Source organism: Mycteria americana, chromosome 2 (genome assembly GCF_035582795.1).
Source record: "Mycteria americana isolate JAX WOST 10 ecotype Jacksonville Zoo and Gardens chromosome 2, USCA_MyAme_1.0, whole genome shotgun sequence".
In the NCBI taxonomy this organism is placed as follows: Eukaryota; Metazoa; Chordata; class Aves; order Ciconiiformes; family Ciconiidae; genus Mycteria; species Mycteria americana.
Genome location: NC_134366.1, coordinates 57917225 through 57935431, shown reverse-complemented (window position 1 = coordinate 57935431; position 18207 = coordinate 57917225). Strand labels below are relative to the sequence as shown.

The 18207-nt window shown below is 35.8% G+C and overlaps 1 protein-coding gene across 4 annotated transcripts in view; it reads right to left on the bottom strand.

Annotated features, from left to right (window-relative positions):
- Positions 1-18207, bottom strand: part of SUGCT (succinyl-CoA:glutarate-CoA transferase) — a 336948-nt gene that overhangs the window by 262136 nt on the left and 56605 nt on the right. For all 4 annotated transcript variants that reach the window (XR_012774277.1, XR_012774278.1, XM_075493575.1 and 1 more), the window contains exon 9: positions 7892-7987. Coding sequence is in view for 2 of the 4 variants with exons in the window: in XM_075493575.1 (XP_075349690.1) it covers positions 7892-7987 (96 nt within the window). In the remaining 2 variants the exon portion in view is untranslated. The remainder of the gene's footprint in view (positions 1-7891; positions 7988-18207) is intronic.

The following is an 18207-nucleotide window of genomic DNA, read 5'->3' as shown; positions in this document are numbered from 1 at the left end:
ATTATATTAGTTACAGGACTAATTTCCTGTAACTTTGGGGCGTAACATCCTACTTCTATACTCATGTCTCTCCTTGCAGAACAGTCACAGACTACATACAGCTCACCTGGGTGCTCTTATGTAACAGATCCACTCATGCAACAATGTAACTGTAGTCAAAAACATGTAAAGTCAGAAGTTCTAGACTAAATGGTATGTCAAACCCATCACAGAGATAATCAGAGTATTATTTTGTAACATGCCACACATATATAAAGTGAAAAGCACTGCATATACAAAAGCAGCTAATAATGCTGATAATTTGTATCCACCATCCTACATAGCTCCTTAGAAATAAATGCTGCAACAAAAACTAGATTACATGAATGACATCTAGTGGACATACCCTTCCATAACAATCAACATTTTCCAACCAAAACTGTCACAAGCTTCACATAGTAAAAGCAAGCACGTGAACATCAATTAAACAATGTAAGGATTTTCCTGGGGTTTTTTATTTATTCATTTTTCTGTCTTCATAAGGTTAACAGCATCATGTGGACATGGCTTAATTTCTCCTGTGCCCCAAGATTGAATATTATTCACCATAAATCACCAGATCCTCAAATTCTTAAGAAAATATAGCTTTAAAAGATTGTGAACACCGCCAAAGTCCTTACTCATTTCAGTCATTTGAAGTAATTCCTTTGTGTTTCATTCCCCATTAGTGACCAGAAAAAGCTGATTTGTCCTGCTTGTACAATACCTTGCACGAGAGATTGTGGTGTTTTATTAGGGTCCTAGTTCTGATGGCAATTCAAATCGCTATTTATATATGGAGGATGATTATGTCAGGAGTCATTGAGTGATACTGCTGCACTGTTTCAGACTGTTCAAACATGTTTTAGCTTTTGAGTGGCTGCACTGTATAGTTATACAACGACTATGAAACACACTTTCAGAAAAGGAAAAGCAAAATTTATTCTTCTGCCCTGGATCTGATAACCAGATTAGAGGAAAGCAGTGATCCAGTTGCAGTCAATATCTCCTCTATGAGCCCACAGATCCTACTTTTATCCCTTTCCAACCAGCTACAATTTGAAGAGCAATCTACTGATGAGGGCTCTGTTACACTGCCCTTCCTAAGAATTACAATTTGACATGGATATACAAATCCATAATGTTCAGTAACCCCGCAACATGTTTGGAGGCTAAGCATGCTGCTGTAAATAATACAAACTAGATCCCTCACCCCAGCAATGGACAAATGTGGAGGAAAGAATGAACAGTATAAAGATAAATATGTCCACTAAATGACAGTGAACATCAGTACACCTGTGTTCTGATCCTAGTTTCATTACAGTTCTTCTCATGTGACCATGGACAAGTGACAGACTAATAATCTTAATGTACTCCCAGTTTAAATGAGTGTAAATATATATATAAGTTCAAACACATATATAAGTACATATGTAAGAATGTTTTATGATGGACACAAAATAGTCTGTGACACTTCCCAGGAGGAGATCAAAAAGGAGACAGTCTCAATTATCGGCTATCATTCCTTAACAATAGTTGTGATTATCCATAGCTGTTTTGCAAATTCAAAGTATAAGACACATAAAAAAATATCTTGCAGGCATTGCTTAAAGTAGAAAGGTGCAGGAGGATTTCCTTCAGGAAAAAAAAAGGATCAGGTTTTGAATTAAAAATGCATGTCAATTCCATCTGAAAAGTTCCTGTGTACACATAAGAAGCTGTCTATTCTATGTGAATACAAGGTCAGCTTCTTTAAAGTGCTGCCTCTGTGACAGGATAGGATACATATGAATGAAGTTATAACTACATCTCACATTATACACTGAGCACGTATCCAAAACTGCCTAAGGCAAACCTACTGATTTAGTTTCCAGACAGCTGCTCTGCCCAGGGGAGAGGCTTGACAACTCACTGAAGGATGATCACCAGAAAGGTATCAATATAATGTTGTCAGGTTTGAATAACTAGAATTCATTCCTCATAAATGGGCAGCTTTCTACACAGATTCCCACAGATGATTACTATACCTTTACATTGACTAAAATGGCAAGGAAACAGAATCCCTACTCCAGCACTTCCTACCAAGCAGAGCGCCAACTGTGGTCCCTTATAATCACTATAAAACCAAAACGTTTGTGCAGTCAGTAGTTAATCTAGTCATACCACAGTAAGACACTTCTGAAGAATCTAGTAAGGAAATCTACAAATAGAAACTTGTCCAAAAAGAAAGAAAGAAAAAAAGTCCTGCAAATGATATCCTTGTTTTCATGTTTTACAGAATCCAGGATGACACAGGTCTTTCTGGCTTCTCTCTTTCCTGTGCCTTGTCAGATAAAGATAGAAAGGAAGCAGCTAGTTAAAAAAACAAACCTGAAGGTAAGTAGTTCGAGGAGATACACTAGGCAACTAAAGTATCTGGGAGATTGGGTATTCATCATATGAGTCAAGACACGTCTCTTGAGGATGGCCAAACTGTTCTTTGGAAACTGAAACCGTACAGTGTGAGAGCACACACTGCTGCCTGAGAGCACAAAATTTCTATTCAGTTGATCTGTGAATACATTTGATTTTCATGTCAAATGGGCAATACTTTCAGCAGTGATATTTCATTGCTCAGAACAATATAGGACAATGGGCCCCCAAGACAGTCTAAATAGTCCAGGTGAGTATTATGTAGATAAGGTTCACAGAGTAAGAAGGGTCGTCTTGCATTTCCTGAATGTAGAACTCCCACCAAAAAAATCTGTATTTTATTTCTTTCCTGTGCATAAGTTCCATTTTCTCCTAGATTGAGCCATTACAGAGCAGAAAGATTTTCTTCCATAACAACCATTTTGGACTTATTTAAGAAGGAGAGTATCATGCACAAAACAAAACTTTGCAAACAATCCAAGTTCTATTCTTTGTTGATTTTTATTCCAAGACACATCAACTGCAGAAGTATCCCAATAAAACCACATAAAGACAGAAAAGAAAATGACTACACATCACCATTCTTATGTGGAATAAGCAGTTTGAAATTTCCGAATGATTGACATTATTCTGTTGCCCTCTCCACTGGAAGAAGAAGAAGAAAAAAAAGAGCAATGAAAATTTCTGTGAGATTCTCCAGAGGCGCACATTGTTCCTTTGTATGAAAAGCATCTCTGCCAGATGAATCAGGTAAGTAACAACTTACTGCATTCCTCTGTTCCTGTGATAAGACATAAGTGACATGAGTGGGATTTTCTTTGTAAGACTCCTGGACAGGATGAAATTCCACAAGTAAAAAGTATGAGATGCAGATGCTAAAAATAATGCAGAGATATTTATATCTATGACTATACTCATCTTCCTACTACCTCATACCTTTCACTTCTTTGTGAGCTTATACTCTGGTTTTCATAACACATTTCAACTCCAAGGCCTTTGACCCAGAGACAGTTTCCTCATATGAAGGAAATTTTATGCCTAGCACAACAAGAAGTTGATGCTTAAAGAATCTAAGTGATGCTCTAATATAAAAAACATTAATGCCGGGTCTGATGAGTTATGGCAATGCATAGGTCAGTCAACAGAAAAGGCAATTGGTTAAAACAATAATTTCTTTCCTGTCTTGTGGTTTCAACTTCTGTGCAGAATGGTTGAGCCCTTTGCATATTCTGAAAATATATTGAAGTATACTTGAGAAGACCCTGTGAGTCTTAGGACCAAATCTGGAACAGAAATAATATCATATTCTTGGGGGGGGGGGGGGGGAGGAGATGGGATATCTGTAAGAGCTTGGTTTCTCAGTTTTTAAAGAGAGTTTCACCATTATGGCCCAAGAGGAAACAGCCCTATACCTCCTGCTGAAAGTTTGCCTCTGAAAGTGCTGCACAGTTGTCCAGGTGTCTGATGGCAGGGTGATAAGCTGCCACAGGAAACATCCTGTAAACACGCAGGTTACAACAGACTTCCCCAGGAGAATGAACATCCATTCCGAATGGGCCAATTGGAAGATGAAAAAGTGAAGGTCTAGATCTCACACATGGTACAGGCAAGATAGCTACATTGCTGAAACCACAAGAATGAGGGAAGACCTTATCACTTCAAAGGAAAGACAGTAATACAACTTTACTTTTCAGCACAATTACGTAAACCGGATGCTTTTAAGCCCCTGATTTCCTTTGGATAATCATGGAGCAGCTGTGGGTAAACAAGGTGTCTCATTATAGAAACTTGTTTAAAAAAATTGCACTACTTACATTTAAGATACAGCCCAGAACTCAACGTTTGTATTTTAATACTTGAAACCAAGCAAATTGGGATCTGATTACATGCACTATCACAGGAGTGACCTATTCAAACTACATCACTCTGATTAAAAAGCAGATATGCTCAAAGTAGATAATTTCTCATGAAGGGTTCAGCACTCAAAAATCTATTTCTGATTTTGGTTGATTAGAATCTAGAGTTCTTCATCTTTGTGGCACATTGCGAAGTTCACCTCCATAGAAAACCTACAGCAAAGCTTTACAGACAGCTTTACAAGAACCCTGAAAAACATTGTACACTCAAAAGAAGTTCAAATCCTTTCCTTTGGGTTCTGGTGATGAGCACACAAAACTGAAAACTCAGACATTTCAGATGATCATGCCACAAAGACAGCACATTATCAGCAAATGAGAAAAACCTTAAAAGAGTATGAAAGTCCTTGCACACCAAACTTTACATCTCTTTTACTAAGAGCTTGTTGCTCAGACCAGAAATAGATTTTCAAAGGTGCTACACATCTTGGTAGTTTCAGGAAAGGGAAAACCCAGGTGTCCATTAATGCTCAATTTTTATGTTTTTAAATACAAGGAGAAGTAAGAAAGGTCAATCTAGAGAACACATTCAGGGACAAATTACACTGCTAGTTTTTCAGTCAAGAAGCAACAGGGAATTCAGTGAAATTACAGAGATATACTCAAAGTTAAATTTGGCCTTGTAAATAGAAAAAAAAATAGAGCCATTTGCAAAGATATTCCGAACAAAATTATTCACATGAAGTTCAATGAAATAAAAGCTACAACAGCATTCAGTATACACTACTGTGTTAAACAGAGCACTAGAACACTGACAACTGTAAGCAAAAAAGTACTACTTATGTACATATTTAAGATGCTTTCGACATGTATTTTTTATTAAATTTTGGTCAGTGCTCTAGCGTGACTCTGATCAGACTTTCGTCATGCAGAAAGATGACATAAATTATTTAGATCTTGCCTTTATAATATCTATAAAAGGATCTCTCATGTTGACCTAGTCTTCCATGATTTAACACAGTCTGATGCTTTTTAGCAAGATTGCAGGCTCTGTATCACTTCAAAGTTATAATTTATTACCTGTGTGAAAACTCAAAATACAGCAAATGAAAACAAAATAAAGCTGAGGACATAAGAAAAAAACCAACAGTTCACCACCACATACTTTTTCTAAAACATACAGAAATTCAATTTTCCAAAATGTGACTTTTATTATTTGAAAAAATTATAGTTCTCTTGCACAAAATATCTTGAAACAAAAAAAAACCCCAATTTATTTATAAAAATTTGCACTTTAATAGTCACATATTAGTTTAGTAAGCAAAAGACAGTATATTCAATAACCAGGATGAGGGACAAAAGTCAGGTTTCAGAGTTCTGTTCTAAACTATATTACAAATGAGCTATGGAAGTAACTATAAAAGCAGTATAATAGCAACAGTGAGGGTTAATTCAAGTTTCTGAAGAGCTTTGCAGTCTAAGTATAGCTTATGTTAGTAAAGGCAAAAATAAACTCTAGAAAGCATAATATACTTATGGTTACAATCAAAATTATAACCATGCTAGCTGATGGAATGTTAACAGATGAGCCATAAACACACACACACACACAACTCCACCCATAGTAAATCCACCCTAATTACTGGTTTATGAACAAGAAAATTCAGATTAAAATTGTTTATAATATTGAGGTAATATTTCTAATATCTACTACAGAAACAGCATACAGAAACACAGGAACCATAGTTTAGATAGGATTTAAAAAAAGAAAAAGTTATTCACATGTTGACTAATGGAGATTAAACCAGAAGATAGCTAAAACAATCTCCTCGAATTTTGTATATCTAGAGAGCTGTCTATGAAAAAAGAAACACAGGATACTCAATGTATGCTTTTCTTTTCATTTTGACTGTGGAAAAACAAAAGCAAAAGGACATAAAAGAATGCAAGCTTCAGTTACTCAGCCAAATGCAGTACGGTGAAGATAAAATGTTTTGTTTAGTCATGTTTTTGGTTTTGCTTATACAAACTTCAGACACTTCAGATCTGTTTTATACTTTCAACATACCAAAGTTCAAAAAGGCTTGCACCAAAAGGTCACATCACAGAAACACAGCAGAATGTAACTCCTTGTGTAGTGGATGCCTGGTTACATTGGGTCATGCAGAGCTGGTTCTAGAAAACACAGCTGTACTGCTATGCCATGCCAACCAGAGAGCAGCACAGCCATAGCTGTGCTGCCCTACACCTGAGACAAGAATACTGCAGGACCAAACTCATCCTTGCAGAAAGAGCCGCAATAATTTGCAATCTGTTCTAGCTAATTCATAACAAGACAGTTGACTATGCATCGGTCTGCAGTAATTTGCAATCTGTTCTAGCTAATTCATAACAAGACAGTTGACTATGCAGTGGTATGTACTGGAGAAAGTCTCCTAGCTCAAGTAGACTTAGCTCTTACAAAAACAACTGATTTGCTTTTAGACCTGAGGAGGCCTGACTGTTATACTAGCCAGTGATAGGGTTCTGCTTAATGACGGAAGATTTTTGCTTCAGTTTCTATGGCCACAAGCAGCAAGTCTTCTAATGTTAGGATCACCACTATCTTCACCACTGGGAAGAAGACAATACATTGAGTTTCCCTCACTTTCTCTAAAAAGAAAGGAGATGGTAAAGAAACTGAGTGGTGTTTAGGTGCAGTTCTCCCAGACAAATGCTGGGAACTGTCCCTCTCAGGATTTAAAGGACTCTGGCCAGAAATTAAGAAATCCAGGCTCTGCCTAGCTAGTTGCGAACATGACTATTTCATGAGAAGTGTCAAAAATTATGAAATAAAGAATAGATATTTTAAATTAAATATATGCCCAAGTCTCCATAAGTTCACATGACTTCGATCAAGAACACAAAATGATCAGCTAGAAAAGAACAAAATTTTCTTTGCTTACTGGAAGCATTTCCCATATTAGCCAGAAGTAAGATAAAACTTGCAGTAATTTTTTTTTTCCTGTGCTCATTTGTGTGATGAAAGTCCATTATTTTAAGGAATTTCAATCCTTCCTTAGTCTACAACTTCATAGTCTACAGACTATGAATTCCGCTGGGGAGATCTGAGGTCTGGTTGATTCCTTCTGCCAACCTGTTGTCTCACTGAGCCACTGTGATTTGTAGCAAAATCAATAGAAAATGACAAATTTGTAGAACTCCCAGATCTTCATGGTCACTTATATTGTTCTTGTAGACTCACAAGATAAAAATACCAAAATTCAGAGGCAAAAGATTTCAGTTTATAACTGGTATGGAAGTCAGGTAACCCTTAAAAAAAAAAGCTTTCTCTGTCAGATGAAAACCAATCAAGTCATCAAGCCAGCTTTAAAGTCATCCAATTTCAGCAAACAACTTTGATCTATTTCAGTGTTCTGTTACTAATCCACTGCTGATGAAGAAATATTCAAAATGCAGAAATGACAATGAACAACAGAACCTTGTCCTACCTAGACACAGACACATTACACAACAGGTCATGGGAAAAGTAAGTCAGTTCTCAGTCTCATAATACACAAAATCATTAATTCCAAGAGCAAAAAAACCTAATACTTTCTGCTTACCTGATACGGAACAATACTCCCATGAGCCGTACCCCAGCGTTTTGCTTCAACTTTGCCATTAAGGTAATTAGCTGCTACATGAGTGAGACATGCAACCTGGAAATGGAGGAAAAGTAAGGTATTCAGGAAAGCCAAACCTTCGTTGACAACTTCTGTGAGATTTCTGTCTATTTCTATGTGCTTCAGACACATAAGTTAAAATATTTATGCCACAAAAGTATCCTTTATATATCACATATTATGTACACTTTTTCAATATGAAAAAATTCAGGCTACATCTATATCATGGAAGTGCTTGTATAAGTACAACTCAATAAACTCAAAAAATAATATGTGTCCTATAACACCAGTAATGCTAGACAAATCTAGCATTAAACTACCCTAAGAGATAAGACAGTATTACCCCAAATATTTTGCAGAATGGTCAACTGCAGCAAAGAAAAAATCAGTGTCTTGTCCAACGTCTAGGGGGAAGCATGATGGATTTGTGGGATAGAACTCACCATTTCCTGAACCTCAATCCCATGCTTAAATCACAAAGCCTTTTCTCAGTTACAAGATTATGTTTGTTTTCTCCTATGCTTCTCATTTTACATGTCCAAGCTATGGAAAATACTTCTGAATTCTTCAGCTCCCCACATGCTCTGTAATATTAATTAAGTGGTAGGCCTTGATAAATCATCTGCCATTAGAAGATAAGGAGAGATTTATCAAGTTATTAGTCAGACAGACAAAACTGGAAAAAGATTAATTTTGTGAAAAATATGGCATGCTAATTTAGTAACCATAATTTGAGGGGATAAATATATACTTTGTAAGCGTGACTATATCTTAGGAAAAAGAAGTGAACATTTATGATGCAGTAATGCATGAAAATCAGTGGTTCTGTTATAATCAATGGCAGATTCTTTATTCTTATTTCTCCAAGAGAATATAGTGTGTGACTATATCTGAAGCCAAGTAACGCAATAAAGCATTACAGTTAGCATGTAAGGTTATCACTAATTAGCCAGACACAATATATTTGTTTTACGCTGTTAACTAGTTGTGCCAGTAAGTGCAACTGCTTGCCTAAACAATAGGCCATGTGACCATTTTTTTCCAAAAATATTATTTTCTTCATATTTCTCCCTTTAGATGGAAGACATTCGCTATGATGATCCAAGTGTTTACACTATCCTGTGCCTACTAATCAGTCTAATCTACATCAAAACATGCAGTAATAAATTCAGAGTCCACCATTCACATTCCAATACGTTAATTATATCAGAACTTCTAGAAAAAGAATGCCATTTCATTTTCTTCTCTTTTTTCCATATATGTTGAAAAGGCAACGTGAATGTGTCATTCTCACATTTAAAGCAAATATTTAACAGTAAATCATAGATACAGTGATTTAGCCCACCAGAAAACCTAGGAAAATATACAGCAAATAAGAATGTAACTGCTGCCAAAAACTATATCCGTATATACTAACTACAAATACAATGCCTTATTCCTGAGTACTGCTGGAAAACACTTTGTAGTTGGATTTCAGCTGCAGCTTATTATAGCCCAGTGTCACTTCATTCAGCTAAAACATTGAACAATGTCTAGTCTGTCCTTCAGTCCCCAGGAAAATCTCAGCAATTAAGGAAATGGATCTGGGAGTATGTAGAAAGGACTTTTTCTTCTGGTTTGCAACTTTCCTCAGCAACATAGAATGAAACACACCGTTATTACAGAGAGAGTTTAATGAGTCACAAAAGTGTGTTATTTATTAATAACACATACCCTAGACCCATCATTCCTGTCATTTTTCAATTTGGGGTCACAATCCATAGTGATATTTTTTCTACCACAGCAAATGGCTATGCAATGATGATGAAATATTAATCATTAGATATTCCTCTGTATTCATGTGTAACACTACACAGCTGCTGTATTCCACACAAATTTCACTGACCGGTGAGATGCATCCACTACAAGGGGCTTTTACTTTTAAAGACACAAGAATGCCCTCTGTGATACATGCATTTAACTTTTCACACTTCTAGAAGGAAACACTATACCAAACTTAACTCTGGGAAGGACATAGTGAATTAAAACCTAGTGAAACAGAAATCCTAAAATATTGATATTGAATATAATGGAGCCAAGGTTTCATTCCATTTATTGTTTCTATTCTATGCTGTAGAAATAGAGCTGTGAGTTTCATAAACAAAATTCTTCACAAGAAGTTTCACAAGAAAACTTCTATCCTTAAAAAAAATCTTTTTAACACAGCGTTGCAAATTGCTTCAGCTTTCTCGACGAGATGAATATAATTCTTACAATGGTGGAAAACATACACATCTAGATTTCTCCAAAGCACTTGTTCACAGTACCATAGGAAAAAAAAAAAGAATTAAAACATAATACTTGCCAGGTATTAGAATTGTGCCACTAAAGCTTCTGCTCAAAGATTTTTTTTCAGTAGCAATAGAGAGCAAATGCCAGGGAAGTCAGAAGCTTAGTAAAGACAGCAATTTTGGAACTAAAAGTTGCTTAGACTATAACAAGGCCTCAGTTCAACATGATACTTAGTCTGAAGAATAATTCCATTTCAGTCAATGTACTGAGCACTTGCTTGAATGCATATGCCTATGTATCCTGCTGAAACTGGTTTACTTATTATTGTATTTTCAATAAATCATGAAGGAAAAAGGCTTTTGGTTCCCTTTAACTTCCTTCTCTGAGTTGGATACCTTGTTCTTAGTCAAATCAGCCAGCCAAAAAGAATTAGTCGTAGTAGTAGTAGTATCACCATCATACAAATAAACTTATATTGACCACATCAAAGTAAATATTTCAGTGCTTTGTGTTTTATGTATAAACACACTTAGTTGAGCGAACTCTGTGGCCTTTTGCCCCTTTCATAACTCTCTGATGAATTCAGCAGACTTAGAAGATGATTCTATTTCTACTGTCCCATGAAACTCTTATAGACAGTGCCATGCCTTTCCCTTTCCTCTCTTCCTGGTTCAGTTCATTCTCCCTGGTCTCTCCAAAGATTTACTCTCACTAAAAAGGCACTATCCAAAAAAATATTTCAGCATACACATTTTACATCCTTAATAAAGAATACAAAGAATTTATCTACCTATACCTTATAGTTGTCAAGCAAACTGCTGAACTATAAGCATAAAAAAGATATCCCAACTGAACATTTCTACAGACATTATATTCCCTAGAAAAAATGTTTTTAAGAAAATAAATCTATTTCTCCAAATTCCCCTGTAATTCAAGACTCAGGACCTCACTGCTAGAGACACTTCTTGCAGTAGGAATATCTATAGTACAATCAATCTCTCAAAATGAAGTTTGGGATCTGTATTACACATTCAGTTAAGTATTTTTAAATCTATATTTAAAACTGCTTTCCTGAAACCTTATAGACCCATTTCTTTTCTCCTTTAATTAAGAGCTAATCCTTAAAAGTAACCTTTGGACTTGTAACATTAAAGCAGATGTAATACAATGATACAGACATCTCTGTATTCATTTGCTTGCAGAGACAGATCTATGCACTGTAAATATGTATTATCAAATATCTACAGATAAGCATTTCATTATTTCACATCAATAAAAGGAACACACACTTCAACATTCCTTTCTGATATTATTGTTGATGGCCAAATCACATATTTGCGTTACATACTTACTTAAACCAGAACAAAAAGAAAGCTGCATTAAGGTCTGAAAAGTTATGCTCAGCTTATGATGGAATCAGACAGATGGGAACCAAGATATTAAAAGCCACAAGGTGAGCAGACAAAGAGAAGAGACAGAATTTCAAAAGATTTTTTTCAAGATAGCACATCAAACATAATTTATTACAATGAGTTCACTGAGTCAATCAATCATCTACATGCAAGTTCAACAAGTGTGTATGAATAACAAAAGAAGACAGGTAACTGGGAAGAGGAAAAAATAACATTTTAATTATATTCTTTACTTTCTTCTCCCTCCAATTTTGTGCCTGCTTTCCTGCCACATATCTTAACAAGGCTTTGACTCTTAGCCAGTTAATTTGTTTTTTTCCCTCATTCTTTGTTTACTTTTTCTTAAAGTAAGCATGTAGACTGTCTTTTAGGAACTTTGAGACACAGGCATTTTACAGCAGCACAGATAACTTATTTTACACTATACTACTGAACTAGTAATGCAAATATTAATTTATAACTTTGTAGAAAAAATCATCCTGGAAAATTTCAGTGTCTTCTATTGTGCAAAGGCCAATAATCTTCCACTTACACCTTTTCCACACTTCCGATGACATGGAAAAAAGATCTTTACATGAGAAAAATTGAACATAAGACCACAATCCTCATTTGGTGTACACTAAAAAAGCTCTCTTAAAATCACTGATCCTATTCTAGTATTTACCTAATGATTGATCTTACTGTTTTACATGTTTTCCCCTTTCCATCTTGCAATAAATAGTTTGACACTAATAAATCAAGATTCAAGTTTGACTAATTTTGCTTTTGCAGTTACCCCCATCACCCTTCTCATTTGTATATTTGTATTGAAGCTGCTTCCGTGGACATGTGCATGGGGTGACCCTCGGCTCTTGCTTCTTGAATGTTTTTTTCATTAAAAAAACCAAAACATCAAAATCAAAAACCTCTATCTCTACCAAGAAAACCCCACTCCATTCAGAAGAAAACCCCACCCTTCCAGTTGAAGTCTAATTACATTTAGCCACAAGGTTTAATAAGAGTAGAAATAAGTTCTTACTAGTCTGCAATCACCTCATTGCTGCCATGGACAGTGCACGCACGTTTTATGTTACATCCTAAGCATTGACCCAACTGGTTCAGGATATGGCACCATGCCACAATGAACGGTACTGTTCTACCAGTTTTTAGGCAAGCAACTGCGTTTCAAAATCCTGCAAGAATGAACTGGGCAGCAGGAACCACAGCCTCGCACAGAGGCAAGAAAGCCGCCAAGATTCAAGGCAGCCCATTCCACCGGGCCCCAGCAGGAAGCCACAGCCTTCCCAGGGCCTGTCAACGAACATCACCTTATGTCTGGACATGTAAGGCCTCCCATCTAGCCTGGAGTTGAAAGCTCTGCAAGAGCTAAAAATCAGCTCAAGAGTGCCATACACCCATAGGCTGGGCAGACACCCCTACCTGCAAGTACAGAGCAGAGCCACTGCCCACAAAGGAGCAAGATTTTACAAATTCTCTAGTGGTGTCCCTACAACTGTGCGAGGCAGCAGGTCTGACCTTCTCCTGAATTCACAACTGTTGTCCCATAATCCCTCTCCACGTAGTTTTCTCCCTCGCCTTCAAGAGCCAGTAGTACTGTAAGCTGCTTTCAACCAGTGCTTTGCAGACCAGCAAATTCCATGAATGACTTTGAAGAGGCCTGCAAAAGCTAACTAAAAAAGCAAGACTACTATCACGTAGGCCAAGGCTTACTATTAAAGAGTCTACACCCCCTGTAGAAAATGTCTGTGGTCACATTATGCTCTGTGAACACTGTGCTCTGGGTAAAAAGTGTTTTCTTCCCAGGGATGCTGATTTCTTTTAATGTGAAGCTCCAGGAAGCGATCATGAATTCACACTTCAAAAAAGAAAACTCCTGGCATTGAATCATCAGCAAATCGTATACACCTAGACACAAATACAATCTTGTAAAGATAAAATCAAATCCTTAATGACAAAGAACTACAATTTTAGAACAGGTCTCATATTAGGGCCTGTTTTAGGGCCTTCCAACCAGACACTTAAGCAAGTATCCAACTCCTGCTAGTAATCACATGCAGCTTGTGGCACTTGCTGATTAAAGTTAGCCACTTGATCAAATAGCACACAGCAAATCACAGTCACAGAAATCATATGCTAGGAGGTGCTTAATGAACTATAAACAATAAAAAATACATGCAATGAGAAAAACAAAGATAATGTATTTGAAAACCCTATCTTGAACACGGATTCTCAGAGGGGAAGAAAGCTAAAGAAAGCAAAACAGACTTTAAAGTGCACAACTGTGTAGATACTTTTTTAGTGTGAAAATTATGGCTGAAAACAACTTTTGCTTTATTAAAAAAAACAAAGTTTAGACTACATAAATATAGAGAAACTGAGGCATCTTCAAAAACACAAAGCATTTGCATAGCAGAGAAGTGCTGAGTTCAGCGAAATGCAACAATAAAAAGAACTGATCTACAAATGATTTTTTTAATGAGCTATTTAGAGCTTATAAAAGACCAGAATGAACACTTCTGTGCTTCCCACAGCATAGAGATCATCTCCTGATTAAGATTAAATTAGTATTAACAATAGCAAAGATCGATGCAACTAACAGATGTAGGACTTGAAATTTCAAAAATATATTATTCAGCACACAGTTTCAAGAGAAAGTAAATGTTAGATGGACTCTCTCTCCTTAGTCTCCACTTTAAAAAAAAAAAAAAAAAAAAAAAAAAAAAAACAAAAACAAACCAAAACAACAAACCTACACACACTCAGATGAATTTTAGGTGAAGGATCAGAAATAAAAGTTCTGACCATAGAATCTATTAGACAGCACTGGCGGGGGGGGGGGGGGAGGGGGGGGGGAGATTTATTTTAAATGAGCTCTGGTTGAAGAAAGCAAGATTTTAAAATGAAGAATAAATTACATTTTCTTGATTAAAATAAAATACTAATAAGCTTTTTCTGAAAGTGTAAAAAACATACTACTACAACCACTGAAAAATTCCTGTTTCAGCTTCATAATAACACAGGAACAGCTCTAAGGAATCTGTCACTTTAAAAAAAATATTTCTATTAAAGAGAATATTCAGGTTAAAACAAACAAAAAAAAAACCAGAAAAACCCCCACCAAAAACAAGAACTCCAAAGTTAGTCTGTACACTCTGTGCAAGATCTCGGTGCACTTACATACGAACCTTAATCATATGGTCCTATAGTACTTTTCTATCAAGCTTCTGACTCATTTAATTAGTAGGTACTTATTGAATATTTACTTTTAACTTATTTGGGAACACACAGCCCAAACACTCCACCGAATTTCCCAGAGAGTCCCTACCAGGCTTTATGCATGTCATATGTTGTACACATTGCACCTTCCGCCACTCTGAGTTCCTTTCAAAAGACACTTCCCTGAAACAAGGGTGATTCATCTGCCAGATTTCAAGTTTCCACTCCAAAGAATGAAGGCATTGAGTTTCTCAGGATGAAAAAAAAAAAAAAAAAAAGCCCATCAATATATTTTCCAATAACATGTTCCTAGAAACAGATGAATCATTTTAATAGTAACTTTGAAAACAAATCACTTTTTCACAATTCCATAACATGGAAAATTCAGCCAAAACAGTTAAAACTTTGGCAAAGTTATAAAAACTAAAATCAGACTCTGATAACAGACATATCAGAAAACCTTAACTATAAATGACACTACTACAATCATTTCCTTAAGTCTCCATCTTGTCTGAAGAAAGAATATATATCCACTGAAATATTAAATGCATTACACTCTGTATTTTCACATGGCTTTACTAAGTCCAGGCAAAATTTAACTGACAAAATGTTTCTTCTGCTACATTTTATAGTTTTTTTCATACTATAACACATTTTCTTATACAATTCCTTAATTATAGCCTTTCCCACCAAGAACCTATGCATTTAATATGAATTACAACTTATCTCATTTTTAATTCTATGTAGTGATGTCTGGTTGTATTTCATTGATTGTCTAGAAAATAGCACAGATCAAGTTCTCAGAGTGGCTTCTATTCATGAAAAGAACTGCAAGCATACTTGCGAAACACAGAACAATTTGAGTTTAAAAACAGTAGCTGTATTTGAAAGCTGAGAATGAAAAGAGCAAAACATAAATAAAATCCAGACAAACAGATTTTGCTCATATAAAAATTAATTACCTGTGAGGATAGGCATCAGAATAACTAGAACAATTTTTCTTATTATTTGTAATAGGTTAGTATCCAGAGGCTCCAATTTGAATGCTACATACACATTGTGAAGGATTCTGTTGTTTTATTTGATCAGTAATAAGGATGCTTTTCCATGGAAAGCTGCCAAAATCCAAAAAAAGCTGTACTAAGGCACTTTTCACTTTTGATCTTGTGATTAGAAACAGTGCCATTTACAATGAAAATATGCATAACACCTAACCATTTACAGCACTCATCTTTGTCTCCACATTTATCAGCATGAATACTTGCACAGAAAAAAGAATCTTAAGGGTGCTTGTCTGCTCCTGACAACGTCATTTTCATCTTACCTGGGGAGAATTGTCCCTCCACAAAAATAATAGTAATTTCAACAGCTTGTGCTGCAGCAGTGCAAGCAGGTAGGTTCCTAGATTTTTAATTTGATACATAGGGAGGCACATACAGAAACAAGCCATGTCTATTTGGTTGGGTGAGAAATGTGCAAATATTCCACCCCTATTACCACAGCCAAATCTCCTCTAGTCGTAAGAGTATTATCTCAGCAGAACAACACTGGCATTAGTTGTAACACTGAAAGATCTCTGGACACTGCCCATTAAGTACTTATGTGCTAATGTGTAACTACAGGGATGACACAAGAAACAAACGCATGCAATTCAGTGAAATGTTTGAAATAGCATGTTTTACAATGCACAAGGTTGTATTTCTGTGCCTCTGCAGCGTTAATGAACACCCACCATTCAGTCGTCCACAATGCTTTTTTGAGCTCTTTAATGCTGTCCACAATGCAGATGTGGCTCATCTACTGAGCTGTTAAACAGCATAAAAGTCAGAGAAACGTGGTCCAAAGTTCTATTTGATTTGAGAAATAAGTGGGTTAGTATTACCAATGAGTCTGGAGTCAAAATATGGCACTTCTGCCTGATAATGCATTTTCAATACTGACAACAAATTTGTAAATGATTCTCTGAAGAAGAAAGTTTTTCTTTAATCGATCTACAAAAATATTTAAATAGTAACACAAAAAAACAAAATGTTATATTAGAGTAAGCTTGAATGAAAATAACTTCACATAATTTTTTATCAGAGTACTACAAATATTCATTCCAAAGGAGGCAAAGCATTTTTACAAATAACTGAACTCTGACTTTTAGATAGAGTTTAATGGATACCTCTTTTAGAAGTCCTAAACCAGAGTCCAAATACTTTTTTTTTATAGCTTTCACTATATTATAATACATAACTAATGAATTATGAGCTCTGGCCTAATCACATGTCACTAAAGAGTTCGCAATTTAATTGATGAGCCAGAAACAGTACAGTGCTGAATAATACAAACATGGAGAAAAACAGAGTCACGGCAGCAGAACTCCATCAGACCAAAAAAGTCAGTAGTCCAAATTTGTTTCAGCATCATCCTTTACTTCAGCTTTTTTATAAATTATAGTCTACAGAGAAATTTCAATCAGACCTATGTGAGGCAATCAAACCAAGCCGTGTTCAAACCTTAGCTAGCGTTCCATTAGCATACCCAAAAATGACATACTTGTTAAGGTTTATTAGATTTCCAGAGATTCAACAGCACATAGATATCAGTTGTTTTGCTAACTTAAAATTTTCCATGACATAAAATTGAAACCTCTTCCATCAAGTTACAGCCCTTTTCCTTGCTATTTATATAAATAAGTAGCGCATAAGGTGTTGAAAGGCCCTACCCAAATTTGACCAATTTACAGAATGACTTCTGAAGGCTTCCATGAGTTTATAGGGAGGGGTAAGCTTTTGGGGTACACTAAAAGTGCTTATTCTGCTACTAGTTGCTTAAATCATTCCCATTTCTTTTGAACCTACCCAGTTTATCCTTCTTCTCCTAATACTTTGCATGATCCCAAAATATGATCTGCTGGTAATAAACTACAACAAACATCTTGATTCCATTTCCAGAATTACACCCTTATTCAAAGGTCATCTAAATAATAAACTCATTAAAAGAAATGTCTTCCTTTGCCTTCAAACTCTCTCCCCTAACCACTCCAGATAGCCATTTTATTTTTATTATGTATTAAAGGGGCATATTTTTTCTATCTCCTTCCTAGTCTTTCTCTAATTGATGACAGAGGTAGCTCAACACAGGAAAATGAAGCTGCAACACATTCAGGCTTAGTTTCATTAGCACAAGAACAATAGTAGCAAAGACAAAGAGGCACAGAATTTACTGTCAGATAGCAGCTAAAGAAGAAATTCCCTTGCAATCTGGGTACGTACTCTGTTTACAGAGTAAAGAAAGCCACTAAATAAATCCAAGATCTAGTTGGAGTATGATCTGCCAACGACTTTTTGCATAACTAATCATTAGAAATCA